This window comes from Labrus bergylta, chromosome 4 (genome assembly GCF_963930695.1).
Source record: "Labrus bergylta chromosome 4, fLabBer1.1, whole genome shotgun sequence".
In the NCBI taxonomy this organism is placed as follows: Eukaryota; Metazoa; Chordata; class Actinopteri; order Labriformes; family Labridae; genus Labrus; species Labrus bergylta.
Genome location: NC_089198.1, coordinates 12,547,476 through 12,572,770, shown reverse-complemented (window position 1 = coordinate 12,572,770; position 25,295 = coordinate 12,547,476). Strand labels below are relative to the sequence as shown.

The 25,295-nt window shown below is 41.8% G+C and overlaps 1 protein-coding gene across 5 annotated transcripts in view; it reads right to left on the bottom strand.

Moving 5' to 3' along the window:
- slc6a9 (solute carrier family 6 member 9) overlaps positions 1-25,295 on the bottom strand; it is a 92,106-nt gene that overhangs the window by 27,901 nt on the left and 38,910 nt on the right. Inside the window, exon 1 of one of the 5 annotated variants that reach the window (XM_065953744.1) lies at positions 21,659-21,943. The exons of the other annotated variants lie outside the window; for them this stretch is intronic. Within the exon in view, the coding sequence (XP_065809816.1) occupies positions 21,659-21,700 (42 nt within the window). The 5' untranslated portion in view covers positions 21,701-21,943. Of the gene's footprint in view, positions 1-21,658; positions 21,944-25,295 lie in introns of those variants that run through there. 5 annotated transcript variants of the gene reach the window in all.

Below are 25,295 nucleotides of genomic sequence, written 5' to 3'. Positions count from 1 at the left end.
GACAGCACTTGATTAACAGCCTGATGGATAATCAAATAAGCCCCCATACATCCTTTACACATAAAAAGACCAAATGTGTCATCTGATGGGAGGCAGCACCTCTATGTGGTCTGGGTGATCGGATCTCAACGCTTCAGGTGCATTCACACAGCATGAAAGCTGTTTACTTGTGATCCGATCACCCAGGAAGGACGTTAATGCTAAGTGTAAACAGAGCCAAAGTTTGGCTAAAGTGGACAGCAGCAGAGTGTAGTTAAGATGACGAAAGGATGCAGTGGAAATGGTTGTCATAGCAGCTAGGTTTGGAAAAGCAAGTCCAGTGGGATAAACCCAGCCTATGTTGAAAGATTTCAGTTGTAGAGTACCTATGTGATGCCATTATAGGAAAATAGTTCAAGGAATCTTAAATTTTGCAATTACACACAAAAAGTATCCTGACTGCATTAACATCCATCCTGGATCTAAAAACGCAGGTGGTTAGCCTTAATGCAAGGTGTGAACACAGCCCAATGCATCCTGAGGACGGTATGGAAGTGGTTTATCCTCCATGCACACATGAATCCAGATTGATTTGGCAGTGCGTCCTGTCCAGAATTAAAGACTGCCTCCTCAAATGGGAGAAAAACACTGCCTCCCGCTGGGTGTGAATGATAATACATTCAGTCTTCATGTACGGCATTGAAGTGTTCTGATGTGCTCATGTGAACGCCCGTACTAAACTGTGACCAGTTGTGATTACATCAGCCAAAAGGGATGTTAATACCAGGCTTCACAGCCTCTTGTTCCTTATCTCACTCACATCCATCATGGTGATATCCATTGTAGTTATGTTTTATATGACTGTATTTATGTCATTGTGCTTTTTTTATGGATGTATTGACTGTATGGACCTCTGTTGCAAACCAAATCGTCCCTCGGGGACAATAAAGATTGAACAACTGATTGATTCAACTGAATGTTGAATTTGATTATTCGCCTCGAAGTTAAAAACCCCAGTAGTCATCAGTCTTCTCTTTCGCATATCGTCGGAATGACGACTCAACAATCAGTTTTTATCAGCAGAGATTGACGCTAACGCCAAGACTATCATCAGTGGACCACAGACTCAAAATACTGACTTTAATAAACATTTATCATCTGAAAGCGTTTGAAATAATCACTTTAAGAGGGATACATTGTGTTTGTACAATTTACAGGTTGCATCAGTCAGTTATTTGTGTAAAGTGACAAAATGATGCAATCATGCAGGTTCAGGCTAATTCAGACACACATTTAAAAACTGAAATATTTCCAATATTTCCTAGTGTCTTTTTAATCTGAGCCCACTGCATTTCTAAAACTGTCCATTCTTGCATGCAGCAGCAGTTTGACAAAATATCCAGAAATGATCTTCTCACGGGTTTAAACGTGACATTCAGTCAAGCAGCTGCTGACAGGTTACTAACCTGTGTCTCTGCTGATCTGAATTTGCAGACTTCCAGCGCAGTTTAAGTCTGACTGAAAAGAGAAACACTCATCTTGTTTTGCATGCGTAGAGCTGAACTGACTTAAGTTTGGATCTGTAAGATTGTCACTCTAAAACAGGTTTAGTGCTCTCAGATGTAACTGCTCTTATGGAGCTGCTCACTGAATCTTGTACCTGTCATAACTGTGAGATAACGTATGAAGGTGAAACAGAGTGTTGCTGGAGAAAAACAAAGGTTATCGTCAACAAAGGTGAAAGGGAAGGCTTTACTACTAATTAACCATTACATCACAACTTTTCCCCCCACATAATTAAATATCTTAATAAATATTTTGGCACTAACAAATGTAATATTACTTGGACAAATTCAATGGTTTTGACTTTGCAGCATCAGTGATTCAACTTCTTCCTGGATGCCTTTTCTCCTCCTGAAATTACCTATTCATACTGCTCTTCTCTTACAGCCCAAAGAGAGCACTTCAGGCACACACACACACACACACACACACACACACACACACACACACACACACCCACATTGACGGACAGCAGCAAGAACCTTGAAAAAACGGCGGCTCCTGACAGCTGCAGACATGTCTGTAAGAGACACCGTCCACTGAACAGCACCAAGAAATACAAGCTTTCCTTTCACTTATGGCCAAAACAGACCCACACTGAAGGTTTGGACATTATACCGAAAGAGCAGACAAGTGAAGATTAACTGTAAAAGATAATAGAAGTTCCTTTAATATTTGCACCTGTCACACATTTCATTAGATATGCTCCTGAGCTTTCAGAAATATGCATTAAAAGTCTGTTCAGGGTGAGTGCAGAGCTCTGCAAAGGTCTCATAATAAATGTGATCCGTTAATATCTTGTAATTGCTGACTGTGTGTGCCGTCTTCTGTCTGAAAGAATCGTATTAAGCGACACCTCCTAAAGAGCCATGACATTTCTCTCACTGCTCTCTCCCTCAGTCTCCAAAAGCAAGTCTTCCCCAAATTATGTGAGGTGCTTTCTTTTTTTTTTTTAAGCTAAAATCGTCTCAATAAATATGTGTCTATGCAACAACAGGTTGAAATGTGATCACTAGAAAGCATCAGAAATAAAAACTTGAAGGGTTAAAAATGGTTGCTGGAGGAATTATTTGGACGCGTGAAATTAATACATCGTAGACATGCGGGGATGCACCTCTCACGCCTGATTTCCACAGTTAATTACACTGCTGTCATTGGACACGTATATGACGTAAGAGGAGTCTACTGAACGAGTATGCACATATGCATATGGACTATTAAGACACACACATAGACACAAGTGTATGCAATCCTCACAAATAGATCTATTCACAAACACACAATCAAAAGCAGAAGGTTGCACTGAGGTCGATTTCTATCAATAAACCATCAGTGTAGTAGATATGATTACAGAACATGGGATAGAAATCATTAATCCAGATGGGATTGTGGATGTGGATAAGGATAGCATGAGCAAAAGATCACACCTGATCCAAACCTTTTTTTTTTTTTGTTAAACAACCATGTGTACCCTCAAACAAACTGTGTTATGTAACGTTCTAGCATGTGACTTCATTAATTGAGTTTAAAAACAGGCGTAGGTGAGCCATGGTCACATGGAAGAACTGCTGCCAAAACAATCTGACAAATACTCCTGCTTCTGGCAACAATCACTCTGAATGGCAATGGTGCTGGATGACGTGGGAAGATAAAAGGGATTGTTGTCTAAAAAGAGGCGAGGTGAGGAGGATATGCAGGAAATGTCATGTTAGGGCAGACTGGTGACACCCGTCCAAACACTATGGGGGGGTAAGGGTCTTGTATGTTTATATAAGGTGTCTCATTCTGTCTTTTCAGATTTAGTCAGGATATAGTTGAGATTGATTGCAGTTCTCATCTGGTATGATATCTATCTCATCTATACCGTAAGATCATAAATCTTCTTCTTAGGGGATGACAATACTAATGTGTTCATTGTGATATGACTGGAGATGATGAATGTGGGGGGGCAGTATCGAGTGACTCTGCTGAAATCTAGATATTTGTTTGTTATGCTATACCTGCACACTCCAGAGTGTTGACCTTTAAAGTTATCAGGGAGTCATTTGCATGCACACAGGCAGTCCCAAAATGCAACCTGATCCCAACACACAGCATTTTGAGTGTCATGCAGAGCTCTGCTGAAGGTGGAAGGGACCGCAGTTTGATGCCTTTATTTGCTTCAGCGGGAGTCATGAGAGTCTCTTGACAATAAAACAAACCAGAGTGTGCAGAGGAAGCAGTTTTCGCTCACATATCGGCTTCAGACTGAACTGTTCAGAGGGAAAACAAAGGAATGGATGCTTTTAAACTTGTCCGATCCTTTCAATCAGGTCCATTGCATTTCTCAAATACGTAACACCATACATATCACAATAATGGGTCTTATTTTAATGAAGAAGCTTTAATTAAGAAGTTATATTATATAAAGTCAATTCATGAATAAATGTGATTTTATCATTCAATTCTCTCATAATAAAAATTCCAGTTTAGATTTTTCTTAATTGTTTTTATGAATATAAGTAAATATTTTTAATGCAGGTTGTATTAATGAAATGAAAAATGCACTTTTTCTTTCTTTCTACGATATTATCGTAGAAAAATGAATTTGTATTTAAAATAAACAAAGAAATAACAATAAACCTGCCTCAAAAATGGTAAATGGTATGTGGTGTATAGCTCTTTTCTAGTCTTCTGACTACTCAAAGCTTTTTTACACCACAGGTCACACCAACACATTCACACACTGATGGTATGTTGTTGTGTAAAGTGACCATCAGAAGTAACTAATCCCATTCATATACATTCACACACATTCACACGCCGCTGAGAAAGCAGTGGGAGCACCTTGAGGTTAAGTGTGTTGCTTATCAATCTCCATTGATATGAAAAATCAACATTTGGCCTTGTTTCTCCGAGTAAATGTTTTTGTCCCGTTCTTAATCAGAAGTGCTTCCAACATGTTCATGTTGGTTGTGCCATTTGTGGCGTTCATCAGTCTCTGCCCTGTTTTTGTCTTGTCCGCTCACCTTTCCTCAACCCCCTCGCTTTGAAACAAGACACATTCTCAACGTCAAAATCGTCACTTGCTACTGCCATGTCTGGACGCCTCTCTTATCCGATTAAAAGCCAAAAGGTAGCACCTTCTGCTGTTTAACAAATTTGTTTTGGTCTCATCATTTTGAATTATATTTATATTAATTGTGACCTGAGGTATTGTAACAGCCTTAGTTTTCACTCATCTTTGCATTAACACTTCTCTTCCTCCCTCTTTACATAAATGTTTTCTTTCAGTCAAGGCTTAATAATCAACCCCCTTAAATTCAAATAACAACCATACATATACATGCAATCAGAAAGTGTGCAGTCTCTCTTAAACACTCTTCTACAATAGCCACCATTGAGATGTTATTCCAGTAAGCCAATTAGCTGAAAATAACACCCAAAGTGAGATGAGCAGAAAAACATGTTGCCATTTGGAAAGACTTTCCCCGGCCAATAATCTGGTCTCAGTTATTCAAAGTGGCACACGTAATCTCCCTCGCTCCACCTATGCAGAGTTTAGTAAACACGTCTGTCTACAGAGACTGAATCCACTCGGCTGTTATGGAACAAAAAGCCCACCGGATCCCCCCAAAAACAGACTGCTCAAAGCTCTCTTTATGAGTGGGCTGTGAGGTGAGAGTAATAGGCCTAAAGACAGTGTCAACCATGGCTTCTCAACCTGCTTCCATTGGGGCCACATACCAAAGGATCCCTTTGGGCAGGGACTGAATAAGTCCCCCTCCACGGCTGATTAATTGATACCAATGGATGGGGTGTCAGGAGGAGGAGAGAGGAGGAGGAAGAGGAGGAGGAGAGAAAGTCGGGCCCTATGAGATGAAGGGTGGGATAGTTTACCGCCCAGACGCGAGGGGTCACTCTAAGGTCACATAAGTCATTGAGAAAGACGCTAAGCAAAGTCAGTAATCTCTGGCTCCAAAACAAACGTCTGGTAGTTTGATTTTCTAATTTTTACGAAGGACTCTTGTGTGTGCGTAAGGACTCTGAATTCCTTTATCCTTTGAAATTATGTGAACACCATGTGCGATTCCCCACGTGAACTTTAAAGGCTCAGGATGTCAGTTATAGACAACAGCAAAATATGATGATGATGTTGGAATATTTGGAGGAGAAACCAAAGAAAGTAAGCCTGCAAACAAACATATTTCAGTGTTTCCTCCACCATTCTTTTGGCGCGGTGGCCCAACACTCCAACATGACCTCCCACCACCTCAGCAGAGCATTGATGTATTTTATCTTATTGTTTCCTCCATTAATTTACAACAAATGAACAAAAAAAAGGAAAAATAAATGTTGCATAAAACTTTTCTTTCTTATTTTCTAGCGCAAACAATACTGCCAAACCTCACAGCTCCTAACAATGCCATTCATCCACTGTGCTGGTTTATATCAATGCATTAGAGCCAGGGAGAGCAGGCCCCTTAGCCAGAGCTAGAGCACCAGCTAGTGGTGGGGGGCTGAATTGCAGCTTAGACACTGCATTTAACCAGCATTGTTGAACAAATCAAATCAACATATGAATATGTAGTTTAACCAGTAGCAAACAGTGACTCTTAAACTTTGATTCACTCATTGAATTACATTGACTAAGCACTCTGTAACTTTATAGGGGGAACACTAATAACACAGATGAAGGTAAAATATTTGAGTTGGAAAGAGTTGGAAAATTCTACAAGGCTGACTAATTGGCATCTTTCATTTTAACCCTTTACATGTCAATACAAACCAAACAGGCATGTTTTGAGGGTTAATTTGATCTATTCTTTATTCTTATAAATTTAGCAGTATGTTGATTGTCATATGATGAATTCATAAATAACATTTAAACTGATGACTATTAAAATGTTGTGTTGTGTATTCGTTTAGTCGACTTATCAAACACATTGCATGTCCCTATTTAGAGAGAAAATTGATGATTCACACTGATCTGTTCACTGGTGGAGGTGACTTTTAATTTCCGCACAGAAAATACTTAATACTAAAAGCCAAGCACGTGAACAGTACTGCTCATGTTGCATCTGTCCGTTGTGTATTTATTCTTTAAAAGCAAGTAGCATAGAGGCCTCGGATAATCGTATCAGAACTGTAAAGTTGTAAATGCGTTTTTTGAAAAATGTGTTGTGAAGGTGAATGCATTGCCTGGATACTCCCTGAGTAAACAAGCAGCATGACGATTCCCCCCGAACACGGTTGGAAACGGTTAAAGCTTTAGTTCACTTCAAGTGCTTGTTTAATGCTCAAACAGAACCTGAAACCTCTTTATCCCAGAATCTTTTTCACTTTAGAAATGACAAAAATGTCAGGCTTGTCGGACATTTCAGACAAACTCTTACAGGCAGACAAACTTGACAATCCCTCGAGTAATTCCTCTTCAAGTTACAACTGGCCAGGCGTGCAGAGAGGAAAGGTCCGAAGCATTTGAACTTCATTCTTCACAAAACTACTTCTAATATGAGAGGAGACTTTTCAGAAGTGTCTGCCATTATCCCTCTCTATGACACCAGGATCTTTGCTCAACCTCTGGATTTAGGTGTTCGGAACATAAATCAGCTAAATCTGCCGTGAGTGAAAGAGAGAGAGCCCTGTTTTAATTGAACCACATATTTGTTCAATTTAGACAGTGTGCAGGAGTTCGCTTGCACTCTCTGGTCATTAAAATCTATAAATTATCAAATTTATAGGGTTTAGGACTTTGAGCTACAGTATCAAACAGGTATTGAGGGGCGCACTGGTGGTGCAATGGTTAGGGCGCACGTCCCATGTATTGAGACTCTCGTCTCGAGCGGTAGGCCCAGGTTCACTTCCACCCATGGCCCCTTTCCGCATGTCATTCCCCGCTCTCTCTCCCTGGTTTCCAACTCTATCCACTGTCCTATCTCTGCATTAAAGGCAAGAAAAGCCCCCCCCCCCCCCCCCCCCCCCCAAAAAAAAAAAACAGGTATCAAAATCGTTTGACTTTTAATAGAATCGTAACAAGATTTAAAAATCTGGTATCGTATCAACCTTGGCTTGTACCCAAGGCACCTCAGCCCTTTCCGGCAGATGAGGCCCTCCATTCACCTTGCTTAGAAACCGTCCATCCTTAATGTTCACAATTGCAAAGCGCTAAAAAACAGATGTAAATTACCAAAGCATACAAGAAATCCGGGACGTATCAGAACCTTTAAACACAGTCCAAATCCTCTGTGGCTCATCATCGTGTTTTACAACTTGCTTTCCAACATTTCGGTCTTCTGTCGAGTTTCACTTGGTAGTTTTAATCCAGTATGCAAATAACCTCCAGAGTTCTCTTGTCTAGCTGTCTGGCTGCGATCCCATTCAATTTGTCTCTGTTTAGCAGCATTTCCCACAAGTAGAAGTGTACCCTGATCACAAACAGTCACTCAAAGAGGAATTTGAGGTCACTTTTTGTTTGTACCAGATCTGAACTGCAAACTTTTGTCATTGGATCAATAACAGAAATAAGCATGAAACACTGTGTCAAAATGTCAATCTGTCAATCAATAAAATATACTCAGCTCAGACATGAAAACAAGGGGTCAAGCAGCAACAAATTGGTTGGTCACATTGGTTACTGCTCAGTGGGATGTCAAAAGATTAGCCAATACATAAGTAGAACCAAACTTTTAGAAAATCAGACCTGTAGGTCATTCAGGCAAACACAGAAGTTTGGAGGACAGTTTGTACCAAAGTCAGAAGCACACATTCAAAACAAGTCCGTCAAACTGAAATGTTCAGGAAATATTTTCTAATTTGCTGTGTGATACTTAGAGATTTTACAAGAAAACCAAACGATCAAAGTTCATTAAATTAATCTCTTCATCAAGCCTTTTCCAAAGCTTGATATCCACGAGTTCATTAAACAACCCAGTATAGGTCATTTAAAAACTACAATCACTGAAGTACCTGCACCACAACCATTCAGCATTCAGCTTCTTACCTTGACACAATTCTCCATGGTGAGACACTTGATGCAAGAACAGCATCAGCCTCTCAAATAGTCCCAAAAGCCTAGTGACTGACCAACTTCTCACCTTCGTGATACTTATAGCACAAAACTTACCAGGCTGGAATCCTCAAATGCCTTCCCTGGGGGGGGGGGGGGGAGGAGTGGGGGGGGGAGGAGGAGGAGGTGGGCTAGTTGTGTGGACGTCTTTGTAAAAAAAAAAGGAAGGGGGTGGGGTTAAGAAGGGCCAAGAAGGGCCACCAAGGCTGGGTGTGGTTGGGGGCAGAGGGGAGCAGGGGGGAGCTTTTGATGTCTTTAATCCACTGGGATTGGACATTTCCTGCACTCATGTATGAATACAGCTGAATACATATGTTTAGGTATTCATGTTTAGATTATCCTTCTTATGTGTGTACATTTGTGCATGCAGCGGTTATGATCTGAGAGTTTTGTTTCAAAAAGCATAATCACAGATTCCACTATTATCCCCGGCTCTTCAGTCCTGTCTCAGTGTGCCGGTTGCCTACAGGATCCATGAAAACACCATGAATCTATTATTATGGCTCGGTAACCACTTCAACCCCACATAGAGGACCAATCTGTTGTGACAGTCCCTCTTACTTGCCGATTGTCTTTGAGCGCAGGATGACAGCACCCTGTCACGATGGAGATAATCTCCCACTGTAATTCAGAAATAGGCCTTTCTCTAATACAACAATAGGATTACATAAACGCAAATGAACGAGAGAGAGAATCGGAAGAGACAGACTGAAATAGAGACGGTTACTGAGAACTCTTTGACAGAAAAACAGAGTGACGGAGAAGTGGAGTAAGAAACGAGTTGGGAGACGGAGACGATGAGGAGCAGAGATGGACGGATGTGTGCAGACACGCAGACAGGTCTACAGCCGGAGCTGCTGCTGCAGCCGTGTGCACCATCCCCGGTCCTCCACCCCCTCTCCACCCTCCCTCGCTTGTTCACTCATTTGCTTAACAAGTTCATTTGTGCGTAGGCCTTCATGGGGTATGGCTGTCAAGTGATGCGCGAGACTGGCCTGCGGAACTGTTGGCCCTCGCAAGCTGTTCACCTGCATCCTTCTCCCCCCCCCCCCCCGAACACACTCCCACTCATCTAAACACACACACACACACACACACACACACACACACACACACACACACACACACACACACACACACACACACACACACACACACACACACACACACACACACACACGCACGCACACATAACACGCATATGTTTCAGTGGGCATAAGAGCATAGACAAAGTGCTGGCATCCAATATGGCCAGTAGTGCGAGCCAATGATGTGTGAATACTGAGTTCAGGCTGCAATATTTCCACGACATCAGCTGTGGAAAGGAATTGAAATTGTTTTTATGGTTTTTCTGATGTTTGCAGAGCTAAAACGATTCATTGCATTGTGGACAGAGATGTTCTAACACTATTGCTTCCTTCACTTGAGAATTGGCCCACGTCAAGAACCCCTCTTACAGCAGGGGGATAAAGTCTTCACAATGTTTCTGACGTGTGGACATTTTTGCGAGCTTCGGTTAATGTTACTCACCGCTAGCATTGCACGGTTGTTATTTACACTTGACAATTTACCTGAGGCCATTTTTGATCTGAGATTTTAAAAGAGGCTAAAAGGTTCTGCTTTCAGATCAGTGCAAATAGGAAGATATACTCACTAATACTACATTTAAGGCTGTATGGGACGTTATCAACCTTTACTTGAGACTAACTTTGTAACGATCTGTTGCTATGGCAACATTTTCAACAAAAACAGACAGTAAACATTGGTTAACTTTACTAATTGATTGTTGGCATCGACTTCTGCTTGGAGTTCAGACGCAGACTTCCGAGAGGAGGAAAACTTACACCAAGAGATATAAAATAAAACATCTAACTCTGGATAACACGTTTCGTTCATAAAATCAAAACAGACATTGTGTGCCCATGATGACAATAACTACTCAGACCTATGGTGTTTTGGCTGTAAACATGTTTATTTCTGCTGTAAAAACTGTTTTTTTTTGGCTGTGGCGTGTGTGTGACTTCCTGGAGCCAGCCTCAAGCTGACACTCAATGAACAGCAGTATTTTACATTTCCCCATTGACCTAATTTTTCTAGACCGCAAATTCCGCTTAATACAGCACCTGTGGACCGTTTCTGTTTAGCCTTTTCAAAGATTGCCATTAAAAAACTACATGCATAGTGTACACATCCAATCACACCATAGTGTGTAAAAATGGTATATGCATTACAAGCCCAGAGGAATGAGGTTAATGTCAGGCTATCCTCCATTGATAACACAAAATGATTAACTGGAGAGCAAGAGTTATTAAATCATAGGTTTCCTACAACACTTCCTTTAACGGCATATTATGAGATGTCATTGACTAAAGGAAACCATAGGAAGATTTATACAAGTTAAAAAAGTTAGTTTAGGGGGAAAATATTCTTTATGGTAAGTTACAAACAATGGGTTTGTTTGTTTCCTCTTGTTTCTATTGATTTTTATATACAATGTCTCCCTCTTTGAAAAACAAACACACATCAGCCTCCATCATCCATCTTTCTCCACCTCTCCTCCTCATTATTTTAGCCTTTTTCACTGGAGGCAACATTAACAAGAATCATCTCTGTGGATTTTGCCCTAAATTCTCTTCACGTAAATATGCTGCTTCAACAAGACTGTGCAAACACACACAGACACACACCACACACGTGCAACCTCGACAAACCTTACACCCCCCCCCCCCCCGTGAGGTTTTCCCTGCTAACACGGTGAGCGTGCATGCTTCCTCATGAGCCTCATCATCAGCTCTTTTCTCCGCTGCTTCTTGCTTCCTACAAATCCATGACAAAGCTGAAGATTAAGCCTCATCAGCCTTTTCTCCTCGCCTCGTTTTACTCAGTTTTGCTTAAACTTACACTTCTTTCACACAAGTCACTAACACTGCACTGTAAACGTGTGCAGGTCAGAGAAGCACCTCAGAATCTACCTACTCAATAATGGTGGGTTGTTCTAATAAAGCGTTTTTATAAAGATTTTAAATAACAACTAAGGTTCTGCTCTGCACAGCAGTCATGCTGCATTTTGTGGTTGACTTGTAACTATATATCCTTTAATGTTTGGAATCAAAAACCACCATCTAACTGATAACGTATAGCTCAGAGAATATGTGTACTTCTGTTTTCCCACTTACATCATTTTCTATGCTTTGTACAGAGCAACTGTTAAAATCTCATCAAGGAAACTAACAGTATTAAGACATGTTTGCCAAAAAATAACCTGCTAAGTAATCTGCAAACATACTGAAGCTGCCAAAGTTATAACATTTTACTCAGAGCTCCTCCAGGGCAAAAAAAAAGCCAATCAGTCTGTTTACATAACACAATAGTTTTTTTTCTGTTTTTTGGGATTGTTTAAATGTTTTATCAGAAATCTTGATAAGCCTCAATGAAAGTTTAAAGATACCTGAAGTAAAGGGATACTGTGGCGTATAAAAGCTGCTTCCGTCTTTCTCATCACTGCCAGATCTATACTCACTTGTGTTGTCAAGCCACCTTTGACTAAGTCTGTATACTTGAAAACATGCAATTTAAAACTGGTCCCTTGTTCCTCCACATCCCTTAATGAACATAAAATGAATAAACCAATATCAGTTCAATGGTCACCACTGCTTGGACGAGGTATCCAAAAACTGAAGTCTGCTCCTCAGCTACATAAAACACAAAGCATAGTGTATTTACTAAATGTAAAGAGCGGTAAAGTTGTCCATGTCTTCTGTGCTTGTGCACTGGGACAAGGACCGTAGTCCAATTGAATGACTCTCATCGAGCTATCACCATTGCTTGACCTTACTGTGCATGTAAATGAACTGACTAGTGAGTGGGCTATTCCCAAATTATCAGGCGTCCCCAGGTAATAATAATCCCTTTGAATAGGGCTTTTGAGTGCCGGAATAAAACCAGTAGTTTCTATCTCTTTTCGCTTTGCTACCTTAGTTTACCTTAGTTTAGAGCCGCTGCTATTGTTTAAAGGAGATCTATCATACTCACTTTCACCATTAATTAATGTATGTCAATCTAGGACACATATTGAGTGGTGTTGCAAAAAACTCATTATTTTTTATCTTATACTCCTTAATTTCAGCCTTTACCTGAAACAGTTCATTCCAGCTGCTGTCTTTCACTTTCCTCTGATTGACCGGCTCTGTTTGCAGTCACAGGGACATTTGATTGAGCTTCCCGGGTGGGCTTGTCTTTGAAAGAGCTGCCGGGGTGGGCGTGTTCTACAACTCTGCTCCATGCTTTGCTCTAATACGTCGACAGAACGTGACGTCAGGTTCTGGCCAAGTCTCGCAAAGTTCTCGTTCAGAGCAGCAGGAAACACATTCAGAGGTTTATTATGGACATCCAACATCGTAACAGTTTATATGTTGGTATATAAATGTGGAACATCATAATGGATCATATTTAATTCTTTATAGACTAATATACGCTGTCTTAAATGAATGTAAAAAGCCCCATAATGTGTAGGAATGCACTTACTAATGAGTATCTGTGATGCATGATTCACTCACTCTACCTGCTAATGACTGTTCATCAACTGAAGCGTGACAGCTTAAGCAATAAACCAGACTGAAATGTCTCCAAAAGAAGAAGAAACACTGTCAGTCAGCCTCTGCAACGTGGGCAGAGTCGGTGGTTACGCTTCTCCTGGAGCACGAGCGTTCTCCCACACAATCTGAGACTAACAAACAGGCCTCAAAACAGCAGAGATACTTCAAATCAAATTAATGAAAATGTGCATTTTAACAACGACGAGTAGGTCAGTAAGTCAGCCCGGTAAGTGGAGAGCGCCTGCAGCTACTTTGCAGCAAGAACTTGTGTGCAACATGGGGGGCTTTGAAATGAATTTGCCCTTTCAAACAAAGAGGCTGTTAAGTGAAGAAAAGGCAACACTCCGATTCATAAATATTTATAACCTCGGAGAAGCAAATGTGATTTATAATAAACAGTTTTTAGGATTTTTTAGAAGAAAGTGGTTTTTAAGGAAAGGAACATTTGTGAGTGCAGATTCAAAACACAGGTCTGCTTTTCTTCATCATGCATTGTTTCCTCCAGGCAGTTTTTTAAATAGTTGGATATAAGTGCTTATTGTCCTTGATAAGACTTAAGACTCTTATTGTCAGGCACGATACAGCAGCATTGAAGAGCCTTCACACCTTCAGGCACTTCAGTTATAACCTCATTTCAGGGAAATACTCAAAGCTAAACACTTCTTATCAATAAAACGACCTTCCATACTAAAACCTCACAGCGACAGAAGTCCATTTAGCACCTCACTAGCCTGAATTTGACATGGCTTACTGCCATTTCCCAGAGGAAGGCAGGTCTGCAGCCCTTTCAAAAGAACAGTTAGTTCCGATTCATAATGAAGGGTTCCAGGAACTTGAATAAAGGGGGTAACCACACCAGTGGGGTACAGTCAAAGGTCCAGGCTCCAAAGAAAATCAGATGTATGATCAGATTGTGCAAACACCTTGCATGATGACAAACACTGAGTGGTGACTCCACCATGACTGTGGAATCAGTTGAGGCAATGCTAGATATCTGTCCAAAGTTTTGGTTTCTTTCTTACGTTTGTTTGTCTGTTTCTTCTTTATTTGTTATCACATTATTCTAACTTTTGGTCTGAATATATGCAAACAGGCCTGCTCGTTACAAGTCCTCGTGTTTGAAAAAAAAACTCTATCCATGTCAGTCCTGGTGGTCGAAAGCTTCAGATTGGAAAAAGCTGCCCTGTGCCACTAAAGGCTCTGGGCAAGTCACCCCTGTCTTGACCCTGACATTCTTCAGAAGGCTGTTTTTGCCTGAGGAGGGTAACTCTAGATACTGACCACTGTGTCACCCAGCCATAAGTGCATTTTACTCACAACCTTTTCTTGCATATTGCAAACACTATTTCTTCCACTTTTCCAGTATCATGAAATGCAGAGTCAGCCATTTATAATTTGCCAAATGGCGGCCTCCTCCTGCTGTGACGCATGTTATCCAGGTGGCTCTTGAAGCCCGTTGAGTGATAGCGAATGAGCAGTTGGATTTGCTTCTGCTCAGTGTTGTGAAATGGGGCATGGGGTTCAAGTAACGCATGACTAACCAATATGTATGTTCATGTTTTATTGCAGATGTTTTGACGGCTCTGTCAACTCTGACATCCCCCTCTCGTTATTTTACCGTCAAGCCAGACAAGAATGACAAGATATCATCCCAAAAGATACGGCGAGATAAGAAATTTTTTTTGCCATAAAACCTACGATAAAATGCTCAGCATTGAAACGCCTCAAGGTCTGACCTCATTAACTCTCGGTCAGTCTGCCTCTCTCTTCCTTCGGGCTTGCAGCAGCTGTCCGAAACCCTCATTTTTAGCACCCTTATGGTGAGAGGCACCTTCAGAGGCCATGCCTCCACAGTTTCGTATTTCAGTGGTTTTTTTTCAAAATCTTTTTCAAATATTGATATCTTTTGGATCCATTTTATAACCCTTACATCTACCCTGTCAGACTACCAAACATCCAGGAGGAAATACCACAAATTAAGAATACGATTTCCCACTATACACATCTCTAAGCTTCCATGTTCATCTTGTTCTTTCTCATTCGTTGACACTTACTCTACCACGGTACTTGAGCACGGACGTCATTTCATATGTTAACTGTATATGCACTGATCCTTTTACATTCACAGATTAATAAAGTTTATGGAACATGGAACAAATCATTCAGTTAGTTACAATAGTTTTGGTTGGCTATCCTTTTTATTTTGCCTTAGGACATTTAGGCAAGCTGTGTTACCCTGTGCCCAGCCTTTGTGTTAAGCTAAGCTAATCATATTATGAGCATTATCCTTATAATGAACAAACAGGTATTAGAGTGCTATTTATTTTCTCATTTAAACTCTAAGTCTCATAGTTGAACTGATTGTTTTCCAACATTCAGTAGTTTATTTGTTAAATGTTGTGTTATTTTTCAGATTCTGCTTCTTGTTTAGATTATTTGGGCACAGTCGGCTGGGTGTTGTGTTTACACTTTCAGTAGTCAAGAGCTCTGAACTGCACCTCTGAAAGGCTTCCTCTCTATTTCAACTGTGGCTGAGGCACATTGGTGACATATAGGGAGTAATAGAAACTATTTGCTACAACATATATCTCTTCCATCATTGAATCATTCAGGGTGCTAAAATGTTTGATTTGAAAAATTGAGGAACAACAAAACTTCAAGTGCTTCTGCATAAAGCATATCCTCCCACTTCACTACCCTAACCCTGAGGTCAGTTATAATTGCAAGTGCTTTAAGTAGCTCTTTAAGTTTTATGGCGCCAAAAACATGAGCCCTCTGCTGTTACGCTTCCTTTAGACTTTTACACTGAACCACACCATAACACTAGTGTCCAAATGTGTGATTTTTACAAAGCCTATTGCAAGAGAGAGGCCCAAGACGCTATTCTCTTCTGCTGCCTCTGCTGTCAACGGAAACTTTTTACAGACAACAAGGCGTAACGTCTTGAACTGGCTGCGCGAGAGGGACTATTGCCTTGTATTAACGCAGACTGACCGTCAGTCGTCCCATTAGCTCAAGCGAACTGGTCAGCAATTCATCCAACTAACTTATCAGTCGACTTAGTTATCAGTCAAGCTTGTAATGATCTGTGCACCCAACCGTGCGCCGTAGTTTGCTGTGTGATGTGTTGTATTACGATGTGCATCTAGAGGCAGCTGTGAGCCCGCAAGCTAAACTTAGTGAAGTCAGAGAGAGACTGAGGGTTGGACACCATGGGGAGATGGACAAGGGGCACACACACACACACACACACACACACACACACACACACACACACACACACACACACACTTATCTATTCCTGTCTCTCTTTTCCACATGTGTCTGTTCCCTTGCTTGCTAAGCCTTGGTGCAGTGAGTAAACACAGCTACTTCGCACTTCTGCTCCATAAAATACAACACCTGCACCTAGATGGATGAGTTTGTGTGTGTGTGTGTGTGTGTGTGTGTGTGTGTGTGTGTGTGTGTGTGGGCCCCTGCTGGCTTCCTATGATAGATGTCATGTACTAAATATATATTAGCATCTACCATAATATTAAACATGACATCTTTGGATGTTTTTTTACGGTCAACTCCTTTTAGTAATGGAGTTCAGCAACACACTTTCTGGATTTAAGACTCTGCACATGCTCTGTTCATTATGTTTAAAAACTAATGAGGGTTATTTTAGGAGAACGTATCCAACAGCGTGATAAAGCGATACTGAAACCGTGACAGCCTGCAGGGCAGACAGGCTAAGTATGTCTTCATATGTTCTTAAAGAAGACAGAAAGAGAAAAGATAGGTGTTGGATGAATGCCGGCGCAGCGGAGGAATTTGTACTTTTCTCCACAAGAGGCCTCATTAGCTTCTTGGCACGGCACTCTATGATCTAGAAAATCTGCTTATATGAAAAGCAATAATTTAGTTCAGTCTGTTACAGCCTTTCAGTTAGGACTATTTCAGACTGACATTCAAAAAGGATAACAGAATCAAGTGATCAATCCAGCCTAATCTTCTCATATTGATGGAGATTACAGATGTGCAGTTAAATAAATACAAAAACACGACATTAACATGTCAACAATAAACAAATGTTTTTTCCTGAAGTCAAAGTAATGGCTGCTGCTGATGATTGGATAATGACATTATATCTGATCTGATCTCTTCTTTCAGTGAAACCGTGTCAAAGCCGATCACCAGCACTCACTTAGAAATTACCAGATCCATCTGAACTCCTAATTAGTCCAATTATTAGTGAAGCATGGCTTTAAATCACACATGACCTCAGACTATTGTCCCATCACGGCGAGGTCGCTCCACCGCTGAGAGAGAAGGAGGTGACCCGTGTAATGACAGAGGAAATGAAGGAGCAGGGCAGTGATTGGGACTTGGATTTTTCTTTTTTTTTTTTTAGAAAAGAAAAGTAGTTTTGAGACGGGACATTGGGTTATTTTCAAAGAGAAGTATCTGTGGTGAAGTCAGACATCACGGTGAGGGGGCAGTGATATACGCTCCATTTGTGTCAAGGAATTTGGAATTTTTTATTAAATGTAAAGATATAAGATTCTTAGTATAAATACACTAAAAATCTATTTTGCTCTTGAATGCATGTTTGGTTGACATTTTTAATCGCAGCCTGACAAAAGCGTCACATTTAGTAGTATAACATTCAGCAGGCATATCGTAATGTTCGCAACCTGCACAGAATATAATTTATATTATGGATGGCTTAACTGCAGCCAAATTAAGTGTTTTTTTTTAATTTTAATCAGAAAACAATAAAATTAAATAATTTACTTCCAAATCATTTGAAATTCCTCTTCAACAAGAGAAGTGCTGAGCTGGACTGTGAAGGTGTGGAGATTGAACCGGTTTAGAACGGCCAGTTCATTTCCTCACTTTCTGTAGGTGACGTGTGGGTAACAGAGCATGAGAACACAGTTTGTGGACGCTCAGCGGTATCTGCACAGTCGGCACCTCAGTCTAGAAAACAAACCCAACGCGGGTTTTTGAAATTTTCCAGTTCTAGTTTTTGGCGATCCTTTCAGGTCTTTAAAAAACGGCATTCTTCTTTACTAAAAAAAATAGTTCAGATTTTCACTTTTAAGAAAATAAATTATGATTTGATCTCTTCGAATTCTGGACATCAACATTTAAGAGTACATATTTCACATTGAAAAGACTCCTCCTGCCAGTAGAAGGATACATTAAAAATAAGGACCTGAGCTAATTCTGAAGACATCACGACTCTTTGTGGCAGATATAAGAACAGACAGTTTGAAAACGCAAACCATAGCTCAACCTTTTTCTGATTTGTGTTTGGAGTTAGACACATAGAGCGGTATCGGGATAAAATGTGCTCAAATGTTACAGGTTAAAAAGTAAGAAAGTTAAACAAGGACACTGCAGAATTACTCAAAAATATTCCATTGATTTTGGAATATCTGTTAAATAATTGTCTGAAGGTATATTTTTTCCACTGGGTCCTCCTGGGCAGATTAAAATATTTTCAAACCCGCCCATGTCTCCTGACCATCAACATATATCGATATACTCTTAACACACGGTCAGTCACGCCCTTTGCAAACAAACTCCTATATTTTCAGAAGGTACCTCGTACATTTTCTACAAAAAAAAATAAGAAGCAACTGTGACAATAAACTAAAAGATCCAACAAGCGGCTTTTACAGAGGAAGCGTAACACAGTCACACCTCAACACAGATGATTTACAACTCACTAAAAATAAAATAAAAGATGAAAATCTTCTCTTACGATTTATACTTTGAGTCCTGCGACCATCTGAATGACTTTTCTTGTCGTGTTTTGTGCGACAGAGCTTCTCAAGTTCGGGGAGCAGCCGTGAGAACGCCACTCTTACTTCATTTTCAGGGTCCAGCTTTGACCTGCATTTTATGTTGATCGGGGCAACTGCAGAAAACGATCTCGCAAATGTCAGATGTGACAAAAGGAAGAAGTGTGGCTCTCTTCATTCCCCCCCCTTCCCCCCCGTTAAACAAGCAAGGGCGAGATCTGACTCGTCATAGTGTCTTGTGTTTTAGTAGTTGTGACATCTGATGTAGCTTTATTGTCAGCTTTATGTTTACCTGGAAGGTCTCTAACACAATTTAGCATGCTTCGTTTGCAGTGCAAAACGTTGTGCGCTGTTTTCATTTAGCCTTGCTTCCCCCCCCGTCATAACTTCGGGCCCCCAACTTAGGTAACCACTCTAAGCAGTGCAGTATTGCATGTCTAACGCAATTACCTTTAAAGAAAATCTCTCAATTAATGAACAACATAGTGTTTTCTTCTCAAATCAACTTACAATCACAGGAGCGTTGACTCGTGTTCACAGCACGAGTCAACAAACTAAACCCCTTTTTTTCTTACTTGACAAACTCTAACAGAAGAATTTCAATGTTGATGGTATCTTAAAAGTACAAAACATACCGACTGGCCTGCAGAGATAAACTGTTTTCCACTTATAGAGTCTTCTGAGGAGAGTGAAGGAGTCACTTTGGGTGAAATACGAGCGGGATGATGTTTCACTGCAGAATCATTTTGTCTCTGTTTTCACGTTTTGGATAAAAACAAGAGAAGTTGCAAAGTTAAAGGTGTCAAGCTTATTTCGGTCAAGTTCACCATAAACTCTGTTTACGAACTGCAGTCGATATCTCTGAAGAACGCCCATGAATTCTAAATAGTGAGCTGTCTTTACAAAGACATTTTACAGGGCGTTGGTGGCCGAGTGGTTAGGCTGCAGTCCTCTAAGCCGGGGTTCAAATCCGACTTGTGGCTCCTTTCACGCATGTCATTCCCCTCTCTCTCCGTCCCCTTGTTTCTGACTCTATCCACTGTCCTATCTCTACAAAACAGGCAGAAAAAACCCCAAATAAATCTGAAAACAGACATCTTTACAAAAAGAAAGACTTCAGTGTGTTGCTGCTGCACTGCAATTGAAGAGAGGATTACAATTAAATTCATCAGAGATTTCTTTGATTGTAGTCAGTAATTAAGGCGACCATTTTGCACCCGTACACATGCAACCGCAGAGTGTAATTATGTCCCTGCACAGTCCTGTCAGTCAAACTCCGGGGAAAAAATACGCTGCATTTGTTTACAAAATCGAAAAACAGACAGAGCACAATCTGAGGATTAGCATGTGGACTGTTGCAGAGCGCTGTGTTGTGAAGGATGCTTTGGGGAATTGTTCTCTCTCCACAGACACACACATACACACCTGCATGATGTGGTGCTGCCACACCAACTTCCCACACACACATCGCACCTGTGATCCTGGTGCTGACACATGCACACACACACACACACACACACACACCTCTAAATAGCTCCAGCCTTCCACCCACAATGCATCCTCAAATTTTGTGTGCGAGCAATTGGAGCAGCTGTTGTGTTAGCGTTTGCGTTGCGTGCTCGTAACTTTAACTTTTGTGCATTATGCTTCTGTGAATGTGTGTTTGTGTTTTTCCGCCGACAGAATATAGCGAGCTGACTCAGCCTTGACAGTAGAAATCGGAAACAGGAGACAAGGACTTGGCTAACAACATAAGCCGGCAGCAAGGTCGGATGCACACACACACACAACACACACACACACACACACACACACACACGTGCAAACAAAGGCACACACACACTTTTTGTCTTCACCTGCCATATTGGAAATAACAGTACATCTTCTCTTGAACAGATCAGAGGATTTAATTGTTTCAAAGTGTTTCAAAGTCAGTCAAGAGTGTAAAAAAAAAAAGAGAGCCGAGCAATGGATGTATGTGCCAAAGTGTGCGATTAAAGCCACTTGTGGGGGGGAAAGGGGCAGGAGTGGTGGTGGTGGTGGTGGTGGGGGGGCATAAATATCAGCCTTTTCTGACGCTTCTGCTTTTCCACTCTGTCACTCTCTTTCACACACACGGCGGACCGGCCCACTTCCTTACCAACCCCATCTCTCACAGCGCTGCCCGGACTTCCCACTGCAATTACTTATAAAAACTTTTCAGGGCCGCCACACGTGGTCTGGTTTTTAAAGAGCTGCGTCCCCCTCTCACGTGGTGCGGGGGGTATTGAGTCGTCACAGACCCCCTGAATGATCACCGAAAAATAAGGCGGCGTAGACAATAGCTCGTCTTGATGAATTCAATTCTTTCAGGAGCCTGTACCGTTGTCCAGGCAGCTCCAGGCAAAACAATCGTTGCTTGATAGTCCAAGAAACACACACAGTTGCTCCTAGAAACTTCCACTAACTACTTCCGAATCAGGATCTAAAGATAATATACATCTCACCGGAACTCAGGATGCATTCACTTTTTCTCACTCACTGAAACTCTCCCCTCTAACTCTTCCAACGAGATGTTTCCGGTTGCTTGAGCCGGCGTGAAGCACGGCTAATAAAGACCAAAGACATCGGCACACTCGCTCCAAAAAAACAAAACAAAAACAGAGAAAAAAAAAAACAAAATGACAGCATGAACTGACCTGGTCTGCGGTGGAAGCGGCAATGGTGTTCGAATCGGACATGGTTTGACGCTGTGACCCAGTGGTGCTTCTCTGCTGGCCACTGTAGGCTCCTTCATTCACACCTTGCCTTTCAGTTCCGCAGCGAAAGAGGGGGGAGAAAACACAGTATACCCTCCCTTTTGCCCTGGCTTGATTAATGCCTGAATTACTTTCACCTCATTTCATCTGATGGAGCTCTGCTTCCTCTCCGCCTCTCTTGCTCATTCGGCATGGTAGCCCACTCTCTCTCCCCCTCTAACTCTCCCCCCCTCCCTTCCTTCTGTGATTCCAGCACTGCCTCCCCTCCATCCATCCCTCCCTCCCTCCCCTCCTCTGCACTCTTACTTTTTACTCACCCCTCCCTCTCTTTCTCCTCTCACTCTTCTACTTTCTCCTTCTACCCCCCTTTTTCTGCCGTATTTCACCATTTCAGGAATATGCGGCCTCCCTTCCTCCTTCCTTTTTCTCCGCCCCCCCCCCCCCCCCCCCCCCGCCCCCCCTTCCCAACTCCCACCACCACCCCAAAAAAAAAGACACAGGAGAGATCCACAGTCTTTTCCCTCTACCTCCACAATGAATGCTCGTTGTCACTCCAGCACCTAGGCTGAATACAGAGCAAGTAAGCGGGAGAGAGGACGGCCGATGGGGGAGTTGGAGGTGGAGGGAAAGGGGGGGGGGGGGGGGGGGGGGGGGGGGGGGATGCTGAACTTCTAGTTAAGCTGGCCGGAGTAAAGCGGGGGGAGGTCTGGAGCACCCATGGGCTATGGCCAAGCTCTCTCTCTCTCTCTCTCCCTCACTCTTTCTCCCAACAGATTAAAGCTAGGAGACAAAAAAAGTGAGGAGCCCACAAGTGAGGAGCCTGCACGCCTTCCACCGGACCCCCAAACCCCAACCAAACCCCCACCTACCCCTTCTTTCTTTCTCTCTCTCTCTCTCTGTTATTTCTTCCGTTTGTTTTCAGGAGCAGCTGCTGCAACTCTGCAGACCACCAACAACTTCTCTTTCAGCGGCACTTGACTCTTCCAAATCCTCGTCTGTCTCTACACCCTGACATTGCCAATATGCCCCCCCAACCCCCCACGCACACACCACCATCGCCCTCTGCCGTGTCACAGCGAGAAGCCGGCCCAGCCAAAGCCCACCTCCTTCGCCCCGTCCACGACATGTTCACAGAGTTACACCCTTTTCAAATTCAGGCGCTTCCCTCCGGAGCCTCTGTTTTGTTGCACACATTGTTGTGCTTGTTTGCCACCATATGGCTAATGGCTCGCCCCAACAAAAAGAGCGAGGAGAAAGCGAGGAAGTGCATGCATGACGGTAAAAGTGCATCCACAATGGGGGGGTGTGTGATTTAGAGATCAACAGAAACATCACTCATGCAGAAGAAGGAGACGCCGTCTTTCAACGTGTCACTCAGCGTCAACTCTCTGACGGGGTGTTGTGCGACTAATGTCAAAAGTTGACAAGCAATTGGCGCCGGGCCTAATGGGTGTTTGATAGCCGCGGACAATGACCACTGACGCTTGAGTGGAGGCCCTCCAGTTATGTTCAACATGAGACGAGCAACTAAGACAGGATGCTATTCACTGGTCTATCAATTCAGAGGATTAGAATCACACAGGGGATCCAATAAATGGATCATTACCATATACCCGCCCTATTCAGAGGGCTGAGAGGAAGCACTGAGGGCAGAGAGAACAAGTGCTCGGGACAAATAGTCACACATGTTGACATATTTATCACAGACAAACCATTGTTTGAGAGCCACTACATATTCTCTAAAGCTGTTGTATTTCTCCTTTACAGCTGTTGATAACTCTTAAACATCATGTTGATCTCAGTTTGTTTACCCGCCTTGTTTGGGCATAAAGATATAATTAGGAATAATGTAAAGAGAGGCTCTGCAAAGAACAGTTTGAGTTTGTGCCCAAAGAGCACTGAAGCACTGATTTTATCTACCTACAAGTTGATCATTCAATGCGCAAATGTATGTTGTGTAATGTTTAATGGTAGTACAGGCTGTAATAATGGAGCTATGATACAGGTAGTCTCTTTGGTTGTGACACCATGCAGGATGAAAACAGGCTCTGTGGTCTTTATCTTTGGATAGTTTTTTGAATAGCTCAAGAAGAATGTGGATGTGATTCCTCAACATATTAAAGGTGGCTAGTTATTGGTTTAAACGACAAAGTCAACTTACCCATTGCTGTTCTTTGTGCCAAAGTGGACCCATTTATGTTATTACAGTCACTTTATTGGTCGGTGATGACCTCACACTTTTTCTTCTTCTGATAATAACAGCCTGCAGTGTGCTTGCGGTACGTGTATATGTCAGTAGGTTCCTGAATATTAGTGGTGGGGAAAAAATTGATTCATGTAAAAATCAAGATTCTTATCTTCTGAGGTTTTTAAATTGATTCATAACTTCCAAAAATCTGTGTTTTTTGGGGGGCTAATCAATCACTCCCTGCTAAGTGCTAAGGCTAGCTCTTTAATTCATTAGAATACCAAATGGAGCAGCAAGACATTGAGTCAGTCTCACAGATGACTGGAAAAGATCCTGAAGAATGTACTAATTAAAAAATAGACTTTGAATCATGAATCCAGAATCGTTATGAATCAAAAATAGATTCCCAATCGAATCATGACCCCAAGAAATCGAAATTGAATCGAATGGTGAGAGACCCAAAGATTCCCAGCCCTACAGAATATGTGCTTCATCTGAGTGTACTTGCCAATAATACATTTTTACATAATGTGTTATTTAGAGAATTAGTGCCAGCCTTGCTGGATGTGTTTTTTTTTAGTGTTCATGCACTTCAGTCTTTGAAAGAATATTATTTTGATAATCTTATGAAAGAGGAACCTTTTGTGATGTGACATCATAAAAGTTTCTCCTCAGTTACTTAATGTGCTATTAAAATGCTACACAATAGTACAAGTGTTGGTTGATTATTTGTTCCAACCAGGATCAAACCACTTCTTACCAGCGCAGCATCAGTAGGTTGTCTTTTGTCTTTTTTCTGTTTTGTTCTGCCTTGCCACAAAACCAATCGTCCTTCAGCACAAATAAACTTGAAGTTGAGTTGAGTTGAGTTGAGTTGAGAAGGGTCTGTTGGCCTCAGATTGGGTCAAATCTAATGACAACTTTAACAACCACACCCACCCACACTTTTACACTCAACCCAACTTGATTCAAGCAGGAATCAAGTGGATGGAGGATCAGTGAAAAGTCAGTATGAATGTGGTGGGGACAAACAGATCCTAAAGTAAATGCTTGTTGTGGCTGCAGCTGGCTGTTTGTAGAAGAGGAACAACTTATTTGGTTAACTAATTGCCCTATTACGTGAGGTCATTTAACACTAATTAGAAAGGCACAGATGCTTCTGCTGATAAAAACACCGGCTTGTTAAAATCCTCACTTGTCCGGAGCTTGCTGTAAAAACGACCTGTAAGGGAGAATAACAATGTGCACACTGAGGAGTTTCACTGCATTAGAAAAGGCACAGGATGCCTGTCCATGTAACTGACACCAAGGGCCTGAACTGTTCTCACACATCACTACTAAAGAACATATCCACGTCCGCCCACTGCATATGAGCAAGTCTTTATTGCA